We start from the raw sequence: 25,580 nt of genomic DNA, 5'->3' as shown, positions 1-25,580 counted from the left end.
ATAATGTAAAATCTTCGGTATCTTTTAAAATTTGTTAAATTCTTGAAATCTTTTGAAATCCTTAAAAATCCTTTAAAAAGTTTGTGAAATCTTTCCTATATCTTTTGTATTTTTTTCGAATCTCTGGAATATTTGAAACGTTTGTGTAATGTTTTGAAATATTCTTAAAAAATTTGAATTTCAAATTATCTAAAATCCTTGAAATTTTCTGAAATTCTTCAAATCTTTGTGAAGTATTTTTAAAAATTTTAATAAAAATTTGAAATCATTTAAAACCTTTAGAATGTTTCTGAAATCTTTGAATTTGAACTATTTATGAAATCTTTTGTATTCGTTTGAAATCATTCAAATATTTAAAATCTTTGTGAAATCTCCTAAACAAATCTGAAATCGTTGAAAATATTTGAAATGTTAAGTATTATTTTTCATACAATCGATTTTATTTATTTGAAATCATTAAAATATTTGAAATCTTGGTAATATCTGTTGCAATATTTTAACATTTTGGTAAAATCTTTGAAATACTTTCAATCTTTGTTAAATTTTTTAAAATATTTTAAAATCTTTATAAAATCTTTCAAATATTTCTGGAATCTTTCTTTAATCTTTGTGTGTGAAAGCTTTTTGTGTTCGTTTAAAATCATTGAAATCTCAAATTTATTGAAACCTTTTGAAATTGTTTAAAACCTTTCGAAATTATCTAAAATCTTCGGTATCTTTTAAAAATGGTTAAATTCATGAAATATTTTGAAATCCTTATAAATTCTTTAAAACGCTTGTGAAATCTTTCCTACATCTTTTGTATTTATTTAAAAAATCGCTGGAATATTTGAAACGTTTGTGAAATCTTTTGAAATATTCTAAAAAAATTTGAAATCATTGCAAAACTTTGAAATATTCTGAAAACATGGAAATCAGATTTACTGTTTAAAATTCTTTTAAAACTATTTAGAATCCTTGAAATCTTCAGAAAGTCTTAAAACCTTTGTGAGATCTTTTGAAAAATTTAATACGAATTTGAAATCTTTATGAAATTTTTATAAAATCTTTTTTATTCATTTGACATCAATAAAATATTTGAAATCATTTCAATCTTTGTTAAATGTTTTGAAATATTTTGAAATCTTTAAAATATTTCTGACATATTTCTTTAATCTTTGTTTGTGAAAGCTTTTGTGTTCGTTTGAAATCATTGGAATCTTTTAAAATCTCAAATTTATTGAAACCTTTTAAAATTATTTAAAATCTTTAACAAATCAAGTGTAATCTAACCTTTTTGAAACCTATGAAATTCTTGAAATCTTCTGAAACATTTTGTATTAATTAAAAATATTTAACTAGACAGGTTGCATTTTCAGTTTAAAAAATTCATTTTCAACAAAAGGGTTCAGTTTTCAGTTTAAAAAATTAATTATTATCCAAAGAAGCAAATTTTCCGTTATAATGATGAATCTTCAACAAACAAACAAATTGATTTTTAACAAAAGAGTTTAAATTTTAAGCAAATAGTTGGATTTTCAACTAAAATGATTAAAGATTTAACTTGGATTAGTTAAATTTTCAGTTTTAAAAAATCATTTAAAAAAGACGAATTTTCAGCGAAATAGTTACATTTCCAACAAACGAGATGTATTTTAAAAAAATTAATTTTCAACATAAAAAGAGAAATTTTCAATAAAAAAAATGAATAGCGTACCTAGAACATTAAAAATCTTTGTGAAATCTTCTAAAACCTTTTAAAATCGTTTAAAATCTTTGAAATATTTTGACATCTTTGACATCTGGTTAAAATTTAAAATTCTTTAAATCTTCTAAAAGCTTTAAAATCTTCGTATAATTGAATATTTTGAATATTTACAAGTTTTTTAATATTAAAAGCTTTGAAAAATGTGGAAATATTTGGAAATCTTAAAAATTATTTTTTAACCTTTTGCAAAACCTTTGGCAAAACAAAAATTAAAAATTCAAGGTTCTCGCGAGAAATTCAAGGAGATTTCCAGGTTTTCAAGATCGCTGGACACCCTGAGAATAATTGAGAGCTGACAATTGAAAATATCTAACCTGGCACTTGACATTGGCTCTACTACAGGGACAGCTTTCTGGATCGCAGTAGCCCTTGCATCCACAGCCACAATGTTCCCGACTCGCCCGAATGTCTCGACACTCGTCCTTTTCCGCTGCCTCTATTCGTCGAACGCCAGCTGATCTGAGAAGTGCCCTCCTCTGCCAGGTCGGCACTGGCTGCAAAAAATAGTAGCTGTCGATATCAAGTTCCTCGGGATCACTGGGTTCCTCGTCGGTATCGTCACTAGGATCCTCCGAACTCGAAGCAGCTTCCGTCACGCAATTCGCGGCACGCTCGGTCCGCAATTGTGCCAATCTTGCTCGATGAAGTCGCCTTTGTTCAGTCGCGTGTTCCGTTAACGAAAATCTCTCGGCGTGAGTGTGAGTGGCGCTCATTCCGAGAGTGCTACCACCCTGGAAAATAGAGTGTGTTCATTATTTAATATAATAAAGTTCAAGCCTCGGACAGGCTGGCGATTCAGAGAACGATTCCAAATTCCCGGTCGAGTTTTTTTTAAACATCCTTGTAACAGAAGAGAGCGAAACATTTCAAAATAACTGATTTTTGAAACAAATACTTGAATTTTCCACATAAAAATGATCCATTTTCAACAAAAATGGAAAAGTCAAACTTTGAAGTAGAAAAATTAGTTGTAATAATTGAATTTTAAGCCCAAAAGGTAAATTTCCAACCACCAAGATGAATTTTCAAAAAACATGATTAATTTTCTACCAAAAAATACAATTGATCAAGAAACAAAAAAAAAACTTTATTTTTTCTAAAGAAATAGTTGAATTTTTTAATTAAAGGAGACACATTTTCAACCTAATAGTTATATTTTTAGTTAATAACATTCATTTTCAACCTAACTCATAAATTTTGAATCAAAATGATGAATCTTCAAATGAAATAGTTGAATTTTCAAACTAACCAAAAATTTATTTTTACTAAAAAAAGATAAATTGTCAACCAAAACTGAAATAATTAAATTTTAGGTTGAAAAATTCAATGTTCAACGAAACAGATGAATTTTTAACTAAGACGTATGAAATATTCAACTAATGTGACAATGATTTAAATTGAATAATTAAACTTTAGACCAAAAAGATGAATTTTTAACCAAGAAGATTAATTTCTAACAAAAAAGGTGACGATTCAACTAAAAAAGATAAATTTTTCACCAAAAATTGAATAACTTCATTTTTAGTGAAAAAATGAATTTGAATTTTCAGTTGACAAACAAAAAATTTCAATAAAAAAGAAAACAAATTTTCAACAAAAAGTTAAGTGTTCGGAAAAAATCCTTTTTATCCAAAGAAAAACGATTTTCAATCAAATAGCTCATTTTCAATACAAGAAACTTTTTTTATTAAAATTATGAATCTTCAAAGAAAATAATGATAATTTTTAGCAAAAAAGTTTAACTTTTAAACAAGAAATTTTATTTGCAACCTTAAAAATGATTTTTCAAATAAAATGCTAAATTTTTAACTGGAATACTTGAATTTTCAACCGACAAGAATGTTTAGACTGATTAAATTTTGAACTACGAAAGATCAATTTTCAACTAAAAATGGAACAGTTTACTTTTCAGTTGAAGAAATTAATTTTCAACTAATACGATGAATCTTCAACTCGGATGGTTGAAATTTATAAGAAAAAGAGCAATTTTCAACCATAAAGATTAATTTTCTATAAAAGTGACGAATTTTTCACGAAGTACATAAATTTTGAAACAAATAGTTGAATTTTTAAGTAAAAACTGTTAAGTTCAGCCAAATATTTGAAATGTATGGAAAAAAATATACACTTTTAATTTAAGATCGAACAGAAATATATTCTCTTATTAATAAATTGTTGAAGCTAAAAAACCACGAAAAAGATTTACAATTAAAAAATATACTGCCAAACAATGGTAAAAAGAGAGGGAAAGTAAATTTCCAACCAAAAATAGAAGTTCAATTTTTTCTTTAAAATCTAATTAGTCACAAAAAGACGTATTTTCAGCAAAATAGTTCAATTTTTTATTGAAATAATTAAATTTTTAGATAAAAAAATTGATTTTCAACAAAGTATTTACATTTTTTAAGCAGAGATGAATTTTCAACAAAAAAATTAATTTTTAATAAATGAGTTTAAATTTTAACAAAGTAGTTGAATTTTTAAATAAATAAATGAATCCATAACCTAATAAAATCATGCTCTACGACAGAAGATACAATAGAAATCACTTTTTTAAATTGAGCAAAACTATTTAAATAATGAAAACATGAATTTTACTGGATTCCTAGTCTTTTCCCTATTCCCCTCTTTTTCTCGTTTCCATTTATAAGTGCGAACTGAATTAGTATTAATTAATAATATAATATATTATATATTATATCATAATATTAATTAATAACTATTTTTGATTGAAAGTTTATCAAGGTGGTCGTTTTCATCGAAGAAAAAATTCCCAGTCATGTCTTGGTTTTTTCCCAGTTCGCAAACATTTTTCACGGACAATTAAATTAAAAAAACCGAACTCTAAAGATAAAAATGTTTCCATTTGAAGTAATAAAAAATAAACCACAAATTGACTCGCTCAAAATTTTATTTCAAAATCTTGAGAAATCTAGAAGTTGTTTTAATTTTTTTCAGGACTTATAAATATCTTTTAAAATTAATCGAATTTTTCCAACCATCTTTAGAAAACCTTGCTTATTATTTGTAAAACATTTGAGTTATTTTATCCCATTAACGATGAAAGCTATCAATTTTATAACATGAGTTTGACCGCAAAATTTATGGGTATGACAAAACAATAAATAGATTAAAGTACTGTTCCTTGTGTTTTTGGGTAAGCTAAATTCGAATCCGTCGTCAAAATTCGAATATTTTGACTTCAAAATTAAAGAAGGCGGTTTTTACATACAAAAATAGTGAAAAATGTTTGATTTTTTATTTTTATAATTTTTTTCAGGCATAAAACGTGTTAACATCTTAAAATTTCTTCAACCATCGGTGCACAAAATTCTTTTACTTTAACAGAAAATTTTTATACATATGTTTTTTCTTCCAAAATGCTGAACAAAATGCAAAAATGTCCCGAAAACTGTTTTTTTTTCCATCATCGTTGTTTTTCTCACAGGCTTCAAAGTTTCAAAAAAAGTTCCATAGATTAAAAATGTCTCTATGGTTAATTTCAAGACATTTTTATTCCATGGAACTTTTTTTTAACTTTCAAGTTTTTGAGAAATACAAAGATGATGGAAACACCAGTTTTTGGGACATTTTTGCATTTTGTCCGCCATTTTGGAAGAAAAAACATATGTATAAAAATAGCTTTCGTCGTTAACGGGTTAAGTTAGGAAAGGATTCAATATTAATTAAAAATCTGAAATTATTTTAAATAATTTAAACGAAGTGTGTTTGTATAAACAAAATTCGACTATTCGTACCGAAATTTCGATGCGAATAGCAACAGCCTCATTTAAAACAAAATGTAGATTTTTGCGGATTTCAAACAAAAAATTTAGAAGCTTTTTAAGAATTGTGAAAGATTTTAAAAGAATAAGAACATTTTGTTAAGATTCATAGGAAAATTGAAAATGATTTTTCATGTTTTTTTTTCGATTTGCAGGATTTTTGTTAAATGATAGGAAAAATTCGATTTATTTTAAATCTAAATTTTGTTTTAACTAAGGTTGTGGCTATTTGCACCGAAATTTTGGTACGAATAGCCGGATTATGTAGGAACATATACATTGTTTAAACTATTTTAGATATAATTTCAAACTTTTTCTACAAATACTAAGTGTTCAATTTTTATTTATACATCAAAGTTCAACAAATTCACTTACAAAATAAACATTTTTTAAATAGAAAAATTAAAATTGTAACGTTTAAAATTTGAAAGCGCTTCAAAATTTTAACGATTCAAGGCTTTCTATGTCAAACACTTCAGTTTGAAATTGTTTACTTTTAAATATTTGATATTAATTTACTCGTGTTAAATTAACAGTAAACTATTGCTAAATATTAAATAGTTATTTTTTTCTGAATTAAAAATTTTTAATTGAATGGATTAAAAATTCTTAAATTTTGAACGGATTTAGAATTATCTTAAGAAATCAATTACTGTCCGCTTTAAGTGGAGTTTAAGTTTACTTTAAGTGGAGTTCAATTTTTTAAATAATGAATTTAGTTATATTTACAGTTGATTAAATAATAAAACAATTGTATCAAAAAAATTTTATTTCAAATGCTTTTCATTTGCATGTGTTTAAGGCCTCCAAGACTGCATTTTTAAATTCTTAAACTAGAAATGTACGTTTTAAAATAAAAATAAAAAATGTAAAATTTTGTTAAGTAAAATATTATCGAATGGAGAACTATACACTGAATGATATCATAATCAAAGAAGAAACAAATTCTACTGATTATTTTAAAAATGGCTAAAACCGATCTGGCGACAGATTTTTCTTCTCAAATTTGTAAAATTTCCGATGAAAAAATAAATTCACTGTTATTTTCCAGATTTTCCCGGTCTCAACGAATTTCCGGTTTTTGGTTCAAATTTTTAATATTTGGTTCAAAATCGAATTGTTGGAAAGTCAACGATTTTTAAAGGCTTAAAGAACCCCTTTCAATCATTGAAATCCTCCAAAACCTTACTAAATCTCGTGAAATCTTTTAAAATATCATAAAACCTTATAGGAAATGTATTAAAATACATTAAGAGCTTTCAAAAGCTCGAAAATCATCGAAATCCTCGGAAATCTGATAAAATCCTGTGAAATCTTTTAGAATATTACAAAACCTTACAGGTCTTGTAAAATCGTTCTATATCTTCCAAAACTCTCGAAAATTATTAGCCCTAAAATATTTTAAACGCTTTAAATACCTTCAAACTAATTAAAATAATACAAAATTCCTTAAAATATTTCAAATTAAAAGCTCCTTAAAATGCCTTAAAAGTTTTAAAAATAAGCTAAAATTTAAAAACAATCCCTTCCAATTATTGAAATCTATTAATAATTTCTGGAAATCTTAAAAAATATCCTGAAATATTTCAAAAGAATTGAAGACAATTCAGAAATAGGTATAGACTTAAAATTCTCTGATTTTTGCTAACTTTTCAAAATGCCCGTCTCTTGGAAGCTTTTATCTTATTGTAAATTTGTTGACCTGCTTTCATAAACCGATAAAATTCCCTCTTACCTTGCCTTGATTTCCGCTCAAGGAGCAACAACCTTAATAATATAGGAATCTCTATTTTTGAACTAACCTGTGAAGGTACACAGGTGAATCCTTGTGCTCTGGGAAAGTAATATACAGTAACAGCATCAAATTGGATGTTGCGTTTCTTTTTCATTGGTTCATCAGTGTTTATTCTTTTTACGTTTGGTTCACCCTCCATACAGTCTACTAATCTACGTTTTAGATTACTCTTTGGAGGACTTCGAAAAGTTGGAAGAGACGATTGCGGTGTGCACTGGCCGCTTATGGTTGGGGCGAAGGTTTCCAGTTGATTTACAGCTGGAAAAAAAGAATTCTAATTATCTGTTCTGAGGTATCGCGTGCTAATAATCGATGTGCGAATAAATCGATAGAAAAACAATTCCACTTGATGAGCTTGGAATTTGTCCATGAGAACAATTTCGCCCTTTAATTTTGCAAAGGGCCAAAATCCTTCAAGTTAGACATAAACAAAATTACGATTTTACTTCAAATTGAAATAATGATTTATTTTATATTAAAAAATTTTCAAATTATATAATAAAAGAAGCACTATCAGCATCAAGAATTTGCAACGTAATTCCAACGTTTTTGAAAAATCAATATTGAAGCAAACAGTTGTGACTAATCTAAACTGAATTAAGTTATCAGATTGTCTAGTCAAAACCTGGAAATAATTCCCCGACAGTTCCAGGTATTTTACAGGTAACATTTTTCATAGTAGGGCGCCGTTCAAGTATTTCGTTTTTTTTTTTAAACAATCCAGTCGGAGCATGTATAAAATTTCACGAGTTTAATATAAATAATGTTTTCTTTCAGTCTTTTTAAATATCTAATTGTGTAAAAATAGTGCTGTTAATATGTAAAATTAAATAACTGTTTTTTTCACTTGAAAAAAAGTAGCTTTGACTCAATTAATATATTTAATTGATAAAGGTTTGAAATAAAGAATATTAATAAACTAAGTAATTTCTTGAATTTGTCCCAGAAATCCATGAATTTAAATAATAATTAAAAGATATTTTTATTCCACTTTTTTATACTTAAAATTTAGTTTTTAATTTTAAACAAAATACATAAATCTTCACCTGCAGCAGATGAATTTCAACAAAAAATTGAATGTATACATTTTCAGTTGAAACACTTAATTTTCAACCCCAAAGAAAACGAATTTTCAGAATAATATTTAAAATATTAACAGGAATAATCAAATTTCAGTACGAAAACTTGATTTTCAGCCAACAAAAAGACCGGTTTTCAAAGAATAGATGAATTTTTAAACAAAGAGAACAATTTTTAATAAAAATGATGAATCTTAACCCAAAAAGATTAATTCTTAACGAAAAATATAATAGTTGATATTTTAACCAAAAAAAGATCTTCATTTCAAATAAAGCAATTTAATTCAAGCAAAAAATATGCATATTCAACGAAGAAATATTTTCCAGTGAAGAGAGAGAAATTTTTTTAACCTAACTGTTGAATTTTTAAGCAAAAAAATTAATTTCCAACCAAAAAGATTAATTTTCTGCCAAAGCGATGAAATTTTCATTAAAATGATGAAACTTTAAACAAAAATTAATTTTTTACCAAGTAATTCAACTTTCAATCAATTAGTTGAATTTTCAACTAAAAAAGATGAATTTTCAACAACAAATGTATTAGTTCATATTTCAACTAAAAAAAAGATGACAATGTTAAGTAAAAAAAGTAAAGTTTAAGCAAAACCTTGAATTTTGATCAAAATACACGAATTTTCAAGCAAAAATTGGAATTTTTATTAAAAAATATAAATTTTCGACCAAAAAATAGAATCATTCAATTTTCAGTTAAAAAAAATTAATTTTCATAAAAAAAGGATACGAAGCTCAATTTTCGATGTTGCGTTTGTAACTAAAAAATATGACATTTCTACTAAAAACGATGAATTTTTAATTTAAATAAGTACTTTCAACAAAAAAGGTTAATTTTTTACCAAGACAAATTTTCGAGGCTAGAAAGAGAAAAAATGTAAATCAAAATGTTAAACTTTCAAGCTAAAAAGAGAAATTTTTCACAAAACAGTTGTATTTTCAACCAAAAAATTTGAGTTTTTAAGAAAAAAGTTAATTTTCCACCATAGTTAAATTTTGTACAAAAACAGTTGAATTTCCAACCAAGTTGTTGTATTTTAAAATTAAAAACACGATTTTTCTTCAAAACATTTCAATTCTCAAGAAGAAAATACAATTTTCAACAACAAAATTTTATTTTCAGCCAAAAAATATAAATTTTCATCAGAATAGTTAAATCCAGTAATACAAGGCTACTTCTAAAAAAGATCAAAAAATATTTTTCAGTAATAAAAAATATTGACATGATTAAAATATTGATTGTTTTCTGTCCTAAATTAGATAAAGCGATACTTCAAATTGATTTTCCTACAACATAATAAAAAAATAAAAAAGTTAAAAAAATAGTTTCTCACCTTTATCCTTGTCTGAGAGTATCTCATCAGGTATCCTGTCAAGGAAAGAAGTTTCGGAATCACTTTCAGGAGCAGGAACAGGTCCAGGATCTCCAGGAATCTCGCTACCAAGTCCAGAATCGCTGCCATCCGATCTGACCTCGTCCCTCGAACCTGCTGCAAGTGCAAGACTCTCAGCCGAGTCTTCAGTGAAGGCTTCCGGCCTTTCCGGCTCCAGCCTTGTCATAATCTCCGGCGGAATGTCATCGCAAATCAGCGGCTCATTTTCCGAGCAACGAATCTGATCAGCAATAGCATGATCGCCATCCTCAAATCGAACTTTCGTCATCGACGTTGTAACTTCCGAACTATCCGACCCAGTCTCCGTTTCTTCAGTATCATGCGACTCCTGGGATTGAAAGGACGCCCCAATATTTTCCAATCCCAACGAATTCTGACCGACTTCCTCAGGATGGATCTCATCCAACCCAAGTGTCGCACTCGCAAAAACAAGTTCCTCATGGTCCTCAATCTTCTGAATCACCGCTTTCGACACTCCCTGGAACTCCTTATTCTTCTCAAAAATCTGTACCAATTTCCTCGGCGACGCGAAACCTACACTCAATTCCTCATTCTTATTCATTTTCTCTACTGTAAATATATCACTCCTTGCCGTGACTCGATTCTCAAGATGAGAGCAACTGCCGAGAGTCAATGTCCTGGAAGAATTCTTCGGTTCTCCATGTAGTTCCTGTTCCCTTTCTTCACTATCCACTTTTTTCTCTAAGATATCACTCTCTTCTAAATCATCACAAACTTTACTGGCACCACCCACTTTTGAGTTCTCGGATCGGTCCACCCTCGAAAGGACAAAAACCATTGCTTTATGTTCCGAAGCATTTTCTCCACTTTCTGCCGTTGGAACTGATTGCTTATCAACACTTGCTCCATCCACTGCATCACAACAACCCACTCGCGATTCATCCCCCAATTGCCCCGAACTTCCTTTACAGTCCTCTTGCTTGGTACCATCAGTTTCAAGGGTTTCATCCTCGCTTGCCGAATTCGAAAGCTCTCCATCCTCTTTATTCGGAAACCTATCCTGCTCTACGAAGATCCGCGGTTCCGAAATCAGAGAAATCTCACCCAATGTTCGTTCTCGAAGACTAACGTGTATAGGCGAGAGCCTCCTGACCTCGTTCTTCAGTTGCTGAGCTTGCTCCTCTGATATCTCGACACCAATCTTCTTAATCTCGGCGTTTATCGGAAGGAAGTCGGTAGCTGGCCTCTTCCTGGAGACTGGCAGTGAGTTGCTCTCTTTCGAAGCATCTCCCTCGCAGTCTTTGCACACAGGTCTCGGATTGTTCAAATCATTGTCCGCTTTAGTTTCATTGGAATTTTCTTCTTGACTAATCCCAAGAGTTTTCGTCGCGGATGATCCCATTCTCGAAGGATTTTGGGACGTTTCGTTATGGCAGTTTAACTCCTGAGAGTTTCCAGAAGGTAAGGGGGCGTCATCGGTGACACTTGGAGGCGTTGACATGACTTCTCTTGCTCCTGGTTCCACTGAGGTGGAATCCTCTTGGGCCACGATGACACTGTCCTGGGCCAAAGGCGATTCCATCTCGGTCGTTTCTGCCGTCTGAAGCGAAAAAATAAACAAGTCAAGCAAATCTTTCGAGCAATTATACCTCGCAATCATGAAATAAGTATCAGAAAGTGATTTTATGAGAATCTTATGATCAATTGTCAAGTGTTCTTCACACGGACCTAGCATCTTGTCTATCAATAAATCATAGTCGATGAGTAGAGACGCTTGTCTTTTTTTACTTCGTCTCGCAATCTCTTCATCTCCAGTTCCTTCCTTTCTCTCTCTCTCTCTTTCTCTGCATCGTTCTGAAATATCATACGCAACGAGGACGGAGGGATCAATAAGCCGCGCGCCCAATGGTACCGCGCACGAGAGACAGCGAGAGAGAGAGAGCAAGGGTGAGAAAGAAAGCATGCAGAAAAATCAATTTTTTAGTAAACATAGGGTCTTCATGGCAAAAGATAAACAATATATTTCTGAAAAAGAGTCTTTAGCAGAAGAGTCTATCAGAATTTAAAGGGAATCATTAGCAAATGAGATTAAATGTATAAGAGTGTAAAATGCACTTTAATTCAGGGATTGCATTTACTGAATTATTGATTCAACCCTAAAAGAAAGAAAATGGACTTCCTGTTACTATGCGCGGATCTCTCGTTCACTAAGCAAATGTCGCACAACAACCGAAAGCTGTGAGAATGGGTGTCTTTACCTTCCCTTGTTTCTCGGAATTTTGGGATTTGGAATCCAATAGATATCCTCTTTTCTCACTGGGTCAGTAAAAAAAAGCCTTGAGGATGATTTACGTTGTTTCGCAACTCCAGCCTCCTTTCTCGCCGCGGGTTTGATCGACCCTAGGATCCATTAGCCATCTGCTGGTCCGGCTCGAGGAGACCGGGTTCAACATTGACGACATCGATAGACTTTGTAGCTAACTCTCTGGTACTTTTAGAAATCAGGGTATTTTGTCATGGGAGGAAAAGTCAAAACTTAAAATAGTTCGATAAGATATTGAAGAATTGATCCTAAAGGACAAGGAGTGAGACTGATTAGGGAACTGAGAATTGATAGCTCAGGAGAGATAGAGAGAGACAAGGAATCGTGCAAACACGAGACGATAACGGCGCGTTGGTGAAAACTGCAAAGTGGGTAATGGGTTTTGAACCTGGTGGCAGAGCCTAGGTCTGTGCGAACTAGGTGAAAATAGTCTAGATGTCCTGATCTGGCTGGGTGTTCGAAAATACTCGATTCGAGAGGATCGACGACGGGGCGCGTGTCTCGCGTTCACCAGCTCACAGCAGAGTGAGCAGAGTGCCCGACGCACGCGGGGAATGAGCGTCCTGGCTTGGACTCTTGGAGGTGGCTCGTGGGCGTTCGTGGGTGATCGGTAGACCTCGGGCACGGCGTTGGCGTCGAAGTTGCCGCGCGAAATCGAGGAACCACCACACTCTTTTGCCTCTCTCGGACGGTTCAACGAACGAGAGAGCGGCGCCTGCGCGACATGGTACCGCGACTATCGCAATTGTCGCCGCAGCTCGCTCGAAACAGAAGGACTCATCTTCCTTTTTTTCATAATAGAAAAAATTCAGTCAGCCAACTCCACTCCCCAAACGAAAAGGGGTCACCGGAGACGGAGGCTATCGATCATCCCGCCCTGGGAAGGAGAGTGCAGCTGGCGTCCGTTGATGATGTTGATGATTGACTGGGTCATCATAAGGAACTTTTGACCTCTTACAGCCAAATAAGACAAAATCTTGGAGATTTCTCATGAGTAGATGAGTAGGATTGAAGAAAAAAGATCAAAGCGGGAGGTTTTACGATGGGGACGGCGTCAGCGGGAGGAATATTGCAATTGCGAGTTCGTCGTGCTTTCTGGTTTCTGGAAAAGGTTGGAGGATCTGAGAGACTAGCTATTGGGCTTTCTCATAACCCGTCTGCGCAGGCTACTATGGGATACATACTATATAGCTATAGACCATAGCAGTCGGTAGTTTAGCGTTTTGTAGGATCGCGAGACCTGTAGTGAAGATCGTCTATCGTGGGGTGGAGGTGCTGGTGAGTTGGTGTAAGCGCGTAGGAGATGTTACACCAATATGTGATTCGAGTCAACACCATGGCAGTGCATCTACCGCACGCCGTATCCTCGTACTACAGGTCGCCTTGGCATAATAAGAGCGAGAGAGCACACAATATAATGCAGCGTCTCGCTTACAGTGACCTCCCTGGAAGCTGTGGAATGTACCACCCAACAACCCTCCCACTCAACCACTGTCGTAAACACATCAGCGTATCGTTAATTCCGAAATTCAGCATTGTTAGGGGACGAATTTAATAGTTTGTTTAGAAATTCGTCCTTCGTTCTTTTGAGTTCTAAAGGGCCCTCATAACTCTGGTGAAACAAACTAGGGTTGAGCAACTGTTAGAATGATTTGAAATGTTTTTCGTCATTGAGGGATTCATTACTTTCGATCGGGATGACATCACCATATTGCGTGCGTCATAAACTGACTGCAGCAATGCAGTTCCCCACTTTGCAGAATCGATTCCAAATAAGTTGCCATGACGATATGAAAAATGAACAGGGAAGTTTGTTTTTTGATGTGTATGAAGTCCAGGGGTGTTTACGTGTGAGATGTGAATTTTTGTCATTTATTTGTTGGACTGAGGAAATATCTGATGACAAATTCTGTCAGGTAGAATGAAATCTATGAACTGAAAGTTCAGATTCTTGAAATCTGAACTAATCCGAGAACATTTTTAGAAGATTGCCACTAGTACTTAAAAGGCGAAGACATGAACCTAGTGTCATTCTTCTTGCTTTTCATTATCCGAAACACACAAAAGAGGGTGAAGATTGTGGGTGGGGGTTGTGGAGGGATAGGAACGTAAGCAAAGAATTCTTCTTTTCCGTTGCGCGAAGGAGAAGTAGAAGCTAAGCAAAGGAGACGCGAGCATGGCGAAGATTAAAACGAACCAACGAGCGAGTGAACGAAGGAAGCAACCTCCGGATATTTTGCTCGGGTGCGAAGGAGACGAACGGAGTGCTGCGGGGGTGTATATTGGAGCTTGTAAATGGGGATGGGGGCTCCACCTCCAGCCGAATCGATCCCACCGCAGTGTAGCACTATACTCTATAACTATATAGCACCCCACATGCATACGTATCATGGACTATACTCCATGCATCCATGGGTCTACCTCCATCTACACTGATGGGCCACACAAAAATACACATAATCAGAGAAATCTGAAAAATAATAGGGAATTCAATCAATGAATCCCGCCAATGTGGCGCTATGAAGATATTTCTCTACATTCTTTTCTTGGGTAATATCAGGCTTCATTTCCGTTTTAATAAAATCTTTATTGTTCGTAATAAGTAAATACAAAATATGACTTTGTACATAGTTTCTTTCTTATCAGGTACCTATTTCCTGAAGGGGAAGCTTGACCCTGTCTAATTTCATTGTAATACTGTTACATTAATAATAATACTGTGCGTATGTTGAATTAGTGGTAATTGTTAAGGCAAAAATTGAGCGAAAATATCAGGCCTCGGTAGAGGGCAGTTCAAAAAATAGGCAACGATTTTTTCTAACCCCCCCCCCCCTCTATCCCTCCAATAAAAGCATTAAGTATTTTTTGGACGATCCATAGCATAAATTTTGAAAAATAGCAGGAACCTTGTACCATACAATTTTTAAAATATTACACCAAGGGATTAAGTATTTTTTTAATCTAATAAAATCCTTTCAAATCATTTAAAATACCCTTAAAGCATTGAAATCAATTTAAATACTCTAAAACCCCTTGAAATCTACTAAAACTCTGAGATTTCTGTAACACTCGTATATCCTTTTAAGTACCTTAAAATCCCTCGAAATCAATCAAAATACCTTCGAAATTTTATCATTTCTTTTGAAATCCTGTGAATCCCTTAAATCTGGTAAAATCCCTTAAAATATCTCAAATTCCTTAAATCAATAGAAATCCGCAGAAGTTCCTTAACATTTAATTTTTAAATAATACTGATATCCAGCATATTTTTTTAACACTTTTAAATTTTCTGATATCATACGAAAACCTTTGAAAACTCTTAATAATGTGAAAATCTCGTTAAATTCCTTTTAAATACCATAAACTCCATAAAACCCTTCAAAATCTCTTGAAATTAATCAAATCACTTGTATCAAATCTCCTGAAAAAATGACCAACTCTTTGAAATAATCTGAAATCCCGTAAAACCCTACAAAATCAGGTCAATTATTTTAAAATCCCTTGAAGTTTTAGTTTATAAACTTGCCGATATGACCACCCAAAAGCTATGAAGTTCTTTAAAATCTTTAAAATCAACTGAAATTTATTAAAAATCCTTGAATTCTGTTGAAATCCTCTGAAATTCCTTCAAAATTCACCAATTTTGTTAAATGCCCTGAAATCTATGGAAAATCTTTATAATCTTAAAGAATTTTTCAATTTATTTTAAAATCCTATGAATCCCTCAAAATTGTAAAATTCGTTAAAATCTTCGAAAACTTATGAAACTTCAAGAAATCATTTAAAATTCCTTGGAAACTTTGTATTCCCTTTGGAAAATCCCAAATCCCAAAAAATGTATAGGAATCTCTAGAAATTCCTCCCTGGAAGTCATAGCTAAAATTGCATTCAATTTCATTTACCACCAAAAGTTGTCTAGAAGCTCTTTAAAATCCCTTCAAATCTGTGAAATCTTTTCATATCCTGATACCTTTTAAAATATCATGATTTTTCGAAATCTTGAAACTTTTAGGAATGTTCCAAAATATCTTGAAATTTGTCAAAACCCTTGAAATTTTGTAAATATTTAAAGTTCTTGGAGATCCTGTAAAATCGCTTAGGATTTGTAAAATCCTTATGAATCCTTTGAAATACATCAAAATCTCTTGAATTATCTTGGAATATTTTTTTTAAACACTCTAAAAAGCTTTCAAATGATATAATATCGTTTCAAATCCCTGAAATCAGTTGAAATTTTGTACAACTCCTTGGAATTTGTTGTAATCTCGTGAAATTGTTCAAAATCGCTTCAAATGATTAGAAGTCTTCAAAATCTTGAAACTTTTGGGTATGTCGATTTTGAAAATCGCAGATATCTTTTTAGACAATCAGCGAAAAAGTTTGAAACTATGGTTGATGGCAATGTAAAAAAATAGTCGCTTTAGCAAGAATTAATTAAATAGTTGCATCATTTGAAAAAAGTGTCTAAAAGAGTCAAAAAGTGTCAATAGTGTCATGAGTCCGAGTCGTGCAATATGTTTTTATCAATATTTCTCTTAAACATGATAGACAGATTTTTAAAAAAATCATAAAACTGGGCGTGGAAGAAAGCAAGTATATTTCTCTGAAAGCAGAGCTTTAAGTCTCTATAAACCTAAGTACATACGGGAAGGATGAGATTTTCGATCCTCGATGGATTCGTAAGCTGGCTATACAAAAAATTGAGCCGAACAAAGTTCCAGTCTGAAAATTGAGGGCCCGGATCAAGTATGCGGTTATTTGAGGCGGGACCTAAATTGCAGATTCAGTACAAATTCTATTCTTTGAATGTTGCGAAATGAATAAAAACAACTTATTCAGGAAAGTGTAAAATTGGCGTGAAAAGTAAAAAAAAATTGCTCTGGAAAAAATTGGAAAAGCCTAGGTGGAATCGAACCTCCGTTTGTATTTCGACGCCTGACGCGGGACCTATTCAACACTAAACCGCACTCTCGGAATAAAAATTAGTGAACTTTTCTAGACAATTGTTTTCGATATAAAACGAGTCAACGTTATCAGGTGTACTGTTGTTTTGACCAAATTTCAAGGTGTTTTATGAGTGTACACAGACGGGATTATTGTTATCGTAAATAAAGCAAGGTAAAATATATTAGGTTGTAAATAATTCTAGTTTTTCTATTTTGAAGCAATATCTTGTAAATACGTTACGTTGTTGGAGGTGACGTAGCTTATTTACAAGTTTCACAATACTCTTCTTATTCCTTTAACAAACTTGAAAATGTTACACAATCACGTTCTTTTATTACCTGAGCTTTTTCATTTTGTCATGTCAACTTTCGACTAGAATTTCATTAGTTTTTTGTGAAATTTGAGTAATTTAGATTTAGCGAGCAATTTGCTGAGAGACCGTGCATAAATTAAGTACAATTTTGTCATTTCTTCAGGGCCTAAAATGTTGCGTATTCTGGCTCCCTTTTTGTGTAGTCAGAAATTAAGAAGTGTGCAATGGAAAATTAAGTTTATTTTTAAGCAAAATTTCCAGTTTTCTAACTTAACATTTTTTTAAAATCTTTATGGATTAATAATGCAACAACTGACTGGTTAAAAATTAATCGCCTTGATTGAATATTAATTTTTTTCGAAATTTTTTTTCGGGTTAAAAATGCAACTGGTTGGTTGAAAATTTATCTGTTTGAGTTTAGGATTCAGGTAATTTGCTTAAAATTCGTATTTTATGGTCAAATACCACAGTTTTTCATTTAATCTAAAAATCGATCCTGGTGGAAATACCAACTCATACTTTTCATTGAAAGTATATCTTTTTAGGTGAAAAACACTCCTTGATATAAAGTTGAACCACTTTCTTCAAAATTATTTTTCTGGTTGAAGATTAACCATTTTATGTAAAACTGATTTGTATGAAATGTGTCTTTTTGACTTGAAAATTTAACAATTTAGTAGACATTTTTGAAAATAAATATGGAACTATTCCATTTTTTTACTTAATCTTTTTTAGTTTAAAAAATGAACTGTATGGTTTAAAATGTATTTTTTTTTAGAAAATTCATCCTTTTTGTTGAAAATTGATCTTTTTGGTTGAAAGTTAACCTTTTTTGTATAAAGCTCGTCTCTTTGGCTGGAAACAGCATTTTTGATCAAACTTGTTTTCTATATTACCTGTCAAATCTTTCTGGTCTCAAAAGTCAACTTTTATTGAAAATCCGTCATTTTGATTTAAAAATTCATCTCTTTTGGTAGAAATTTTATCTTTCTTGGTTAAAAATGCATCTTTTTGATTAAAACTGAATCTATTTTGATTGAAGATTCAACTGTTTTGATATAAATTCGTGTTTTTGGTTCAATTCAATTGTTTTTTACTTAAAACAATTTTTTTTTCTTGGTAAAAAATCAAATTTACCGTTTTCGTGGAGAATTCATCTTGTTTCATTCAAAATTTAACTACTTGGTCAACAATTTTAGAAAAAAAAACTTTACCTAACACGGTAACCAATTTCAACCTAAAATTCATCGCAATCGTCACAAAATTAAAATCGTATCTGGGGTCCTTTTTTAAAAACCTTCATTTTGTAAAATTCGAACATTTTTTCTTTAAATTTGTAAATTCAATGTACAGGGTGTCATTAGTCATTTGAAAATAAGTAAAAAATTTAATTGAAAAAAAACGATAACAGTTTGTTATATGGAGGTATACGTTTTGCCAATAATGCATTTTCAGGAAAAAGCTTAGTTGAACGTTCTTATACCTTAGGTTTTTGTTTTGGTTTTTTATACGTATAACAAAAAAATCTGTGGAGTGCTTTTCTCATAAATTAGTTTTTTTTAAACTTCATTTTACCAGCAAATAATTCATTTTCCTACTTATATTCAAAGCTTCAATAGAAAATTAAGTTCGCACACAAAGGGTAAAAGTGTAGAAAATACCTGTTTCACAATAGTGCATTACGAAATATATTTATATTTTCATATAAAGATAAGTGTTATATATGATATATAAAAATAGGACCCCAAGCATTTTTTTATTTAATATATGAAATATTCTAGACCGAATCCATTTCAAATCAGACAGGGACCCCACACTTGAAATCGCAGAATGTCTCGGGGACAACATTTGTTGTTTTTTCAGAGGAAATTAGGCGACACTTATTTTTCCGATTTAAAAAAAATTCTAAAAAGGTTCTACAAAATCGATTTTATCAAAAAACCCAACTTTCAATTTCTTGCCAATTTTTGTTTGAACACTTCGATAATGAAGTTATCTTGTAAGTTTGATGCTTGCTAAATAACTTTTGTAGTCAGGAGAATTCTTTTTCCTTATCATCGAATTTTCTACTTTTTCTTAGAAACAATCACCGATCAGAAAAAATATTAAGATAAAAGTTTGCACGTCTACTAAAGTTTTATAAAAAAATGTCTTCTATTATTTGGCGATATTTTCCAGTTTACGAGAAAAATTTAAAAGTCACATTTATAGGGAGAAAAAAATTCTCCTGGTCACAAAAATTGGTCAGTTTAGAAAATAATCAAAAATATTATGTTTTGAAAACCCCACCTTTTTTATTCTTCCAAATATTTTTGAAAGGTTTCTACCAATATCAGAAAGGCATCTTATCAGCATCATGCGGGCGAAACCGTTTTCGAGGCCGGGATCATTTTTTTCTTCCTAAAAATGTAATTTTTGAATTTTTCTCGAAAACTATAAAAAATATCGCAAAAGAATAAGAAACATTTTTCATATAACTTTTTTAGAATTGCAAACTTTTGTCTTAATAATTCTTCTGGTTACAAAAGTTATTTATCAAGCATCAAACTAGCAAGGTAACTTCATTATCAAAGCACAAGTTCAAATAAAAATTGGCAAAAAATTTAAAGGTGGCTTTTTTGAGAAAATCGATTTGTATTTTTTCCAAAAAAACCGCTACCATTTTGTTAATTTTGAACCTCTTTTTCAATTTTCTTGCGGATTTCGAAAAAGACGATGAACTCTATTACAATCAAAAAGAAAATAATAAGAATTGTAATTAGGCTAACTTTTGAGACATTTTTTTTTAATCGAAAAAATACATATCGGCTAATATCCTCTGAGAAACAACATATTTCGGCCCTGAGAGATTCAGCTATTTCAAGTGTAGGAGCTTGCCTGATTTGAAATGGACTGGGTAGGAGTGGGAAAGTATGGGAAGATGCAAAATTGTTATTGTACAAGAGACTCATTTGTTAATTTAATTCGGTGAAATAGTGGCAAAATTTTGTTCAATAAATAGGTTGTGGAATTGAATGAAGTTATAGTATTGAATATTGAGAGAATTTCAGTGGCGTAAAAGCAGGCAGCGTGTAAAACAATTTCTCGCATCGATTGGATTTCCTAACTTAAGCGTAACAAACTCATTCAAATCGTAGTACGCATTGTCCGCTTTTACCGAAGCTACGCTGGTTCTGCAGGGGAAGTGAAAGGCCAGAAAAGGACGAAATGAAAAGCAAGCTGAAGAGGTATGTAAAGATTAAATGTAGGTATTATCACACATACATTCGCATTAAAAACAGGAAGGATGTCTACATAATACCGCTTGCTACAGGAATTATAAAACATGCCCAACAGTAAATACACCCAACTCTAAACCTCAAGCAAGGAAAATAAATCAGAGAAGAATATTGTATTTCAAAAATTTTAGCTATTTCAGGGTGTCTATTAATTTTCGCCCACTAAATTCTCGGTTATCCCCTGCTTTTTCCCAGTTTCGCCAGGGTTGTAAATATCAAATTAAATTTTACTAGAAGCACAAATAAAACGCACTTACCAGAAGGTTTGTATATGTGTAATTTTATGAATTGTTATATCTTATTTAATTTAAACTAATTGGTACACTGCCCCGCAAAAGTTTTAGGGCACCTCTTTTTCTATGATTAAATAAATAACTCTGAATTTTAATTATACCAGAGCTAAAAAAATGTCTCTTTAAAAGGTTGATCGTTTCCGAAATTCTGTATAAAATAAGTCCAGGGTGAAGTCAATTTGTCTAGTTTTTAGGTAGATATTGCAAAAATAGTGCAAACTTCAATGCTTTCTTAAATTGTCAATAACTTCTGAGATAATCAACATTTTTCAATGTTCTTGGGCTCATTTTGAAGCTATTTTTTTATTGTAAAACAGCAGCTTATACATACAAATTTCATGATTATATATTTCATATATTTAAGAAAAACTTTTGTTGCCAAAAATAATATTGCAATTTTTCAACTTTTTCTTTACAATTTCAAGCTTTTGCAATTCAAAAAGAAAAAAAGAAAGAAAAAAAGAAAAAAGAAAAAAAGAAGAAAACTTTTTCAAAAAGAAAACTTTTACGATTTATACTCATATATGAGTATAAATCGTAAAAGTTTTCTTTTTGAATTGCAAGAACTTGAAGTTGTAATAAAAAAGTTGAAAAATTGCAATATTATTTTTGCCAACAAAAGTTTTTTTTTTAATATATGAAACATATAATCATGAAGTTTCTATGTAATTTCCTCAAAATATATATTTATTTAACTTTCATTCCGATTTGCTAGCAGATAAAATGATTTCAAATTTGTCCATCTCTTTTATCACAACTTCAAGTTCTTTCAATTAAAAAAAATTTATTTTCAATTAATACACATAAGCTGTTGTGTTACAATGAAAAAATAGCTTCAAAATGAGCCCAAGACCATTGAAAAATGTTGATTATTTCGGAAGTTATTAAAAATTTAAGAAAGCATTGAAATCTACACCATTTTTGCAATATCTACTTAAAAACTAAACAAATTGGCTTCACCCTGGACTTATTTTATACAGAATTTCGGAAACAATCAACCTTTTAAAGAGAAATTTTTTTAGCACTGGTACAATTAAAATTAAGAGAATTTATTCAGTCATAAAAAAAGAGGTGGCCCAAAACTTTTGCACGGCAGTGTAAATAATTCCTAAATATAATATTAAATCTTTTTGGTATTAGTGAGTAATTAGTGATTAAATATTGAAGAGTAATTCCAAAAAAATTTTTAATCTTTTATCATGACAGTTTAATCACAATTAAAATTATTTATACCATAGCTAATGCATATTTCACTGATTATTAAAATAAATAATTGGTATAATGGTTTTTTGTAATAACTCTTTAATTAATTTAATTAATATAATTAATATAATTAATATAAATAATATAATTAATTTAATTAATTTAATTAAGCAATTAATTATAATTACTTGCTAATACCAAATAAATTAGAAACTACATAAATTTTTTTTCAATAAAAAAAATATAATTGCTATAATACTTATTTGTCAACACTCTTCAATAACACAGGCCCATAAAAAAGTTGGTTGTACGAGAGATCGGAGTATGATATCTATATGGATTTTCAGGCGCTGAACAAGAATCTGACATCAGTTTTTCCCCAGCACGTCAGGGTTTTCCCCTAGACGCCGAAAATTCCCTAGTAAATAGGCTTTTCTAGGTAATAAACTACGTATTTATATCATCTAGAAAGAGATCAGGCATCCAAATCTTCAAAAATGTACATTTTTTTAAATTGTTTTGAAGTCTTACAATTTGTCCATCATTTTTTAATCTTGTTAAAACTTCTAAATATATCTTAAACTTAATCTAATTTTTTTCGAACATTTTTTTATCTTGTAAAATAAAAAATTTTGGCTTTCAAATTGTTAATATTCTTTCTCGAAATTCTAGTCAATCATTTGAAATCTTTCTCAATTTTCTCTTAAAATTCATTTTTCAAAATAAAAATTTTGTATTATTTTTGATAAACAAGAATTTTCAACAAAATAGTTCAATCTTTGACCAAAAAAGATTATTTTTTAACTAGTTGCATTTTTAACAAAGAAAGATGATCTTTATACAAAAAAAAAATAATTTTTTTGTAAATGGTTTAATTTTTGTGAACCAAAAATAAGAATTGTCAATGATAATGTTCATTTTAAACCAAATTGTTGAATATTCTACTAAATAAATGTATTTTCCACCAAGAAGATTAATCTTCGATCAAAAGACAAATTTTCAACCTAAGCGAAGAATTTTTAACTAACGTTATAAATCTTAATTTAAAATGCTTCACATTACTAACATTTTAAGAAAAAATCAATAAAAATAAAATTGAAAAACAAATAGAATATGTAGCTAAATTTTGAGTTAAAAGTTAACCAAAATTTGGAGAAAAATTTAACAACAAAAAAAGAACTTTTAACAAAAGAGTTGAATTTTCAAGCAAAACGTGAATTCTCAACGAAAAACGTAACAGTTGACATTTCAATCTAAAAAGGTTTTAATTTTATATAAAAAACAGTTGAAGTCAAGAAAAAAAGACAATTTTTCAACAAGATACAATTTTTTTAAAATTATTCTTCAAGAATGATTGATTCAACAATAGAAAAAACTCAGTTTGACCTAACTAGTTAAATCCAATTATAAAAAGGTACTTGTACGATTAAAAAAAAACATTCTTATAGTTAAATTTATAATACTTTTTTTAAATTACAATTTTTTCTAAATTGAGTAAGCTCTCGAAAACAGTTTCAGGTTTTTCCAGAGATATACAAATTTTGTGACAGTTCCAGGTTTAACAGGTGAGTAGAAACTTGTAACTAAAATTATGTTTACGATTGGAAATTTTTTCTAATAAAAATGTTCATTATTTGCAAGAAATAACAGACTATATTGGAAAGAAGCTATTGCAATTCAAATTTTTTATTTTCAATTGATAACCATTATAAATACATCATGAACGGTCAACTATTTTCGAAACCATAACAAAATTCCCTAATTTTAAACGTGTTCCAAATTTTTGACCTACTAACCGTTAGAATTCCTTGACTTTACCCTACCTGTAAAAGATCATGAACTTCTATCAATTTATAAAATTCTGCTTCTTGACATAATGTCGGAAAGACCCAAAAAACGACGGACCTGACACAGAAAAAATTGCAAAACTTTCTTATGTCGCACAGAAAAAGTGCTTTCGATCTATTAAAAACATCCAACAATGAAAGGAACAAGAAAGTACTTTCGACTTCGCTCTATTAAAATTAAATCATTAATAGAATAGACATTAAAAAATACTAGTATGGATTTGGACCAACTGTTAAATCGAACAGGAATAATCTTCTACAGGCATTAGTTAGGTCAAAAGAAACTAAACGTAAACAATACTTATTTCCGAAATTTGGAACTTTTACGCACTTATGCTATTGGACCACTTTGTGATATTTCGAAAGATGTGATAGATTTTTCTTCTAAAAATGTTTAAAATTCCCGGTCAAAAATAAAGTCAGTCACCATGATGGAAAATGTTTTCACAATGAAGTGCAAAATTTCTACAACAGTAATTTTTTGTTAAAACTTGTACAAAATTGAACAAAATATAATTATATACAAATAGGTTTTTTCTTGCAAAAAAGTAAAAAAGAAAATAATAAAGTGCAAATTTCTATATTTTAAAAATTTATATAACTTTTTATAATATCTGTATTCTTTTTGTTGTAAGCACCTACAAGGCGTTACAGAAAACAACAGCATTTTATACATTTTAAATCTGGGCGTTTGATGTCATTAAAAGTCTTTTAATTTTGCCTACATTTTTGTAAATCATAGATTGAGCAGATTTTATATATGCAAAAATTTGTTTAAATGGAAATGATACCTATATGTGCAGTATCTAACACACGTAATGCTGAAGCAGAGGGAAGCATTTTTAGAAAAAATTCAAATCATTTCTACAGAAATCTTCAAATAAATAATATAAAATACAATAAAAATTACAATGAAATACAACTTTAGTGTACTATTCGGATGAATTTTGTACTTTTTATATTGTTGTATTTTATTTTAGTTTTAATTTTCTAAAAGAATTAACAAAAAACCATAACAATACAAGAATATACAGGAATTTTTTTTACCAAGAATTACAAATATTTAGAATATTAGGTCATGTTAAATTAGGATGTGTAAATTATTGCTGTTACAAAAAAACGTCTATGAACTTTAAAGGAATTGTAAAATATTAAAAGACAAATATTGTGAATAAACAATTAAAAACTTAAGTTTGAAGCTTTTTTTAAATATATATTTACAAAAAAGTTTTAAACGTAATGGCGTTTTAAATATGGACACACAAGGCTTTGTTGTAATAGCTATCATTTACAATAAATATTTGTCATCCTAGGTCTAAAATAAACTTTTTGACTGGAAAATCTGTAAATTCCTGTAGATGCTTGTAGTTACGCTTTTTTTGTAAATGCTTATAAGAAATTAAAACAACAATAAAATACAATATACAAAAAGTCTAAATTTCGTCTGAATAACAGACAAATGTTTTACTTTCCTGTTCCTTTTCTTGTAATATACGAGGGCAGTTCAATAAGTCCTTAGAATGACCAACAGATGGCGCGCGAATCGCTCCAAATCATTTGTTTTCAGTCAGCACCACTCCCGACTAGATATATGGTGCAGTCA

At 30.4% G+C, this 25,580-nt stretch overlaps 1 protein-coding gene across 2 annotated transcripts in view; it reads right to left on the bottom strand.

Moving 5' to 3' along the window:
- The window catches only part of LOC117167467, a 78,266-nt gene that overhangs the window by 6,882 nt on the left and 45,804 nt on the right, over positions 1-25,580 (bottom strand). The window contains exons 1-4 of one of the 2 annotated variants that reach the window (XM_033352427.1): positions 12,032-12,162; positions 9,753-11,373; positions 7,335-7,585; positions 2,062-2,478 (exon numbers count right to left, since the gene is read on the bottom strand). In XM_033352427.1, the coding sequence (XP_033208318.1) occupies positions 2,062-2,478; positions 7,335-7,585; positions 9,753-11,355 (2,271 nt within the window). In that variant the 5' untranslated portion in view covers positions 11,356-11,373; positions 12,032-12,162. Of the gene's footprint in view, positions 1-2,061; positions 2,479-7,334; positions 7,586-9,752; positions 11,374-12,031; positions 12,163-25,580 lie in introns of those variants that run through there. The other variant, XM_033352426.1, reaches the window with a different exon arrangement.

Source organism: Belonocnema kinseyi, chromosome 2 (assembly GCF_010883055.1).
Source record: "Belonocnema kinseyi isolate 2016_QV_RU_SX_M_011 chromosome 2, B_treatae_v1, whole genome shotgun sequence".
NCBI lineage: Eukaryota > Metazoa > Arthropoda > Insecta > Hymenoptera > Cynipidae > Belonocnema > Belonocnema kinseyi.
This window is presented reverse-complemented; position numbering and strand designations above follow the sequence as displayed.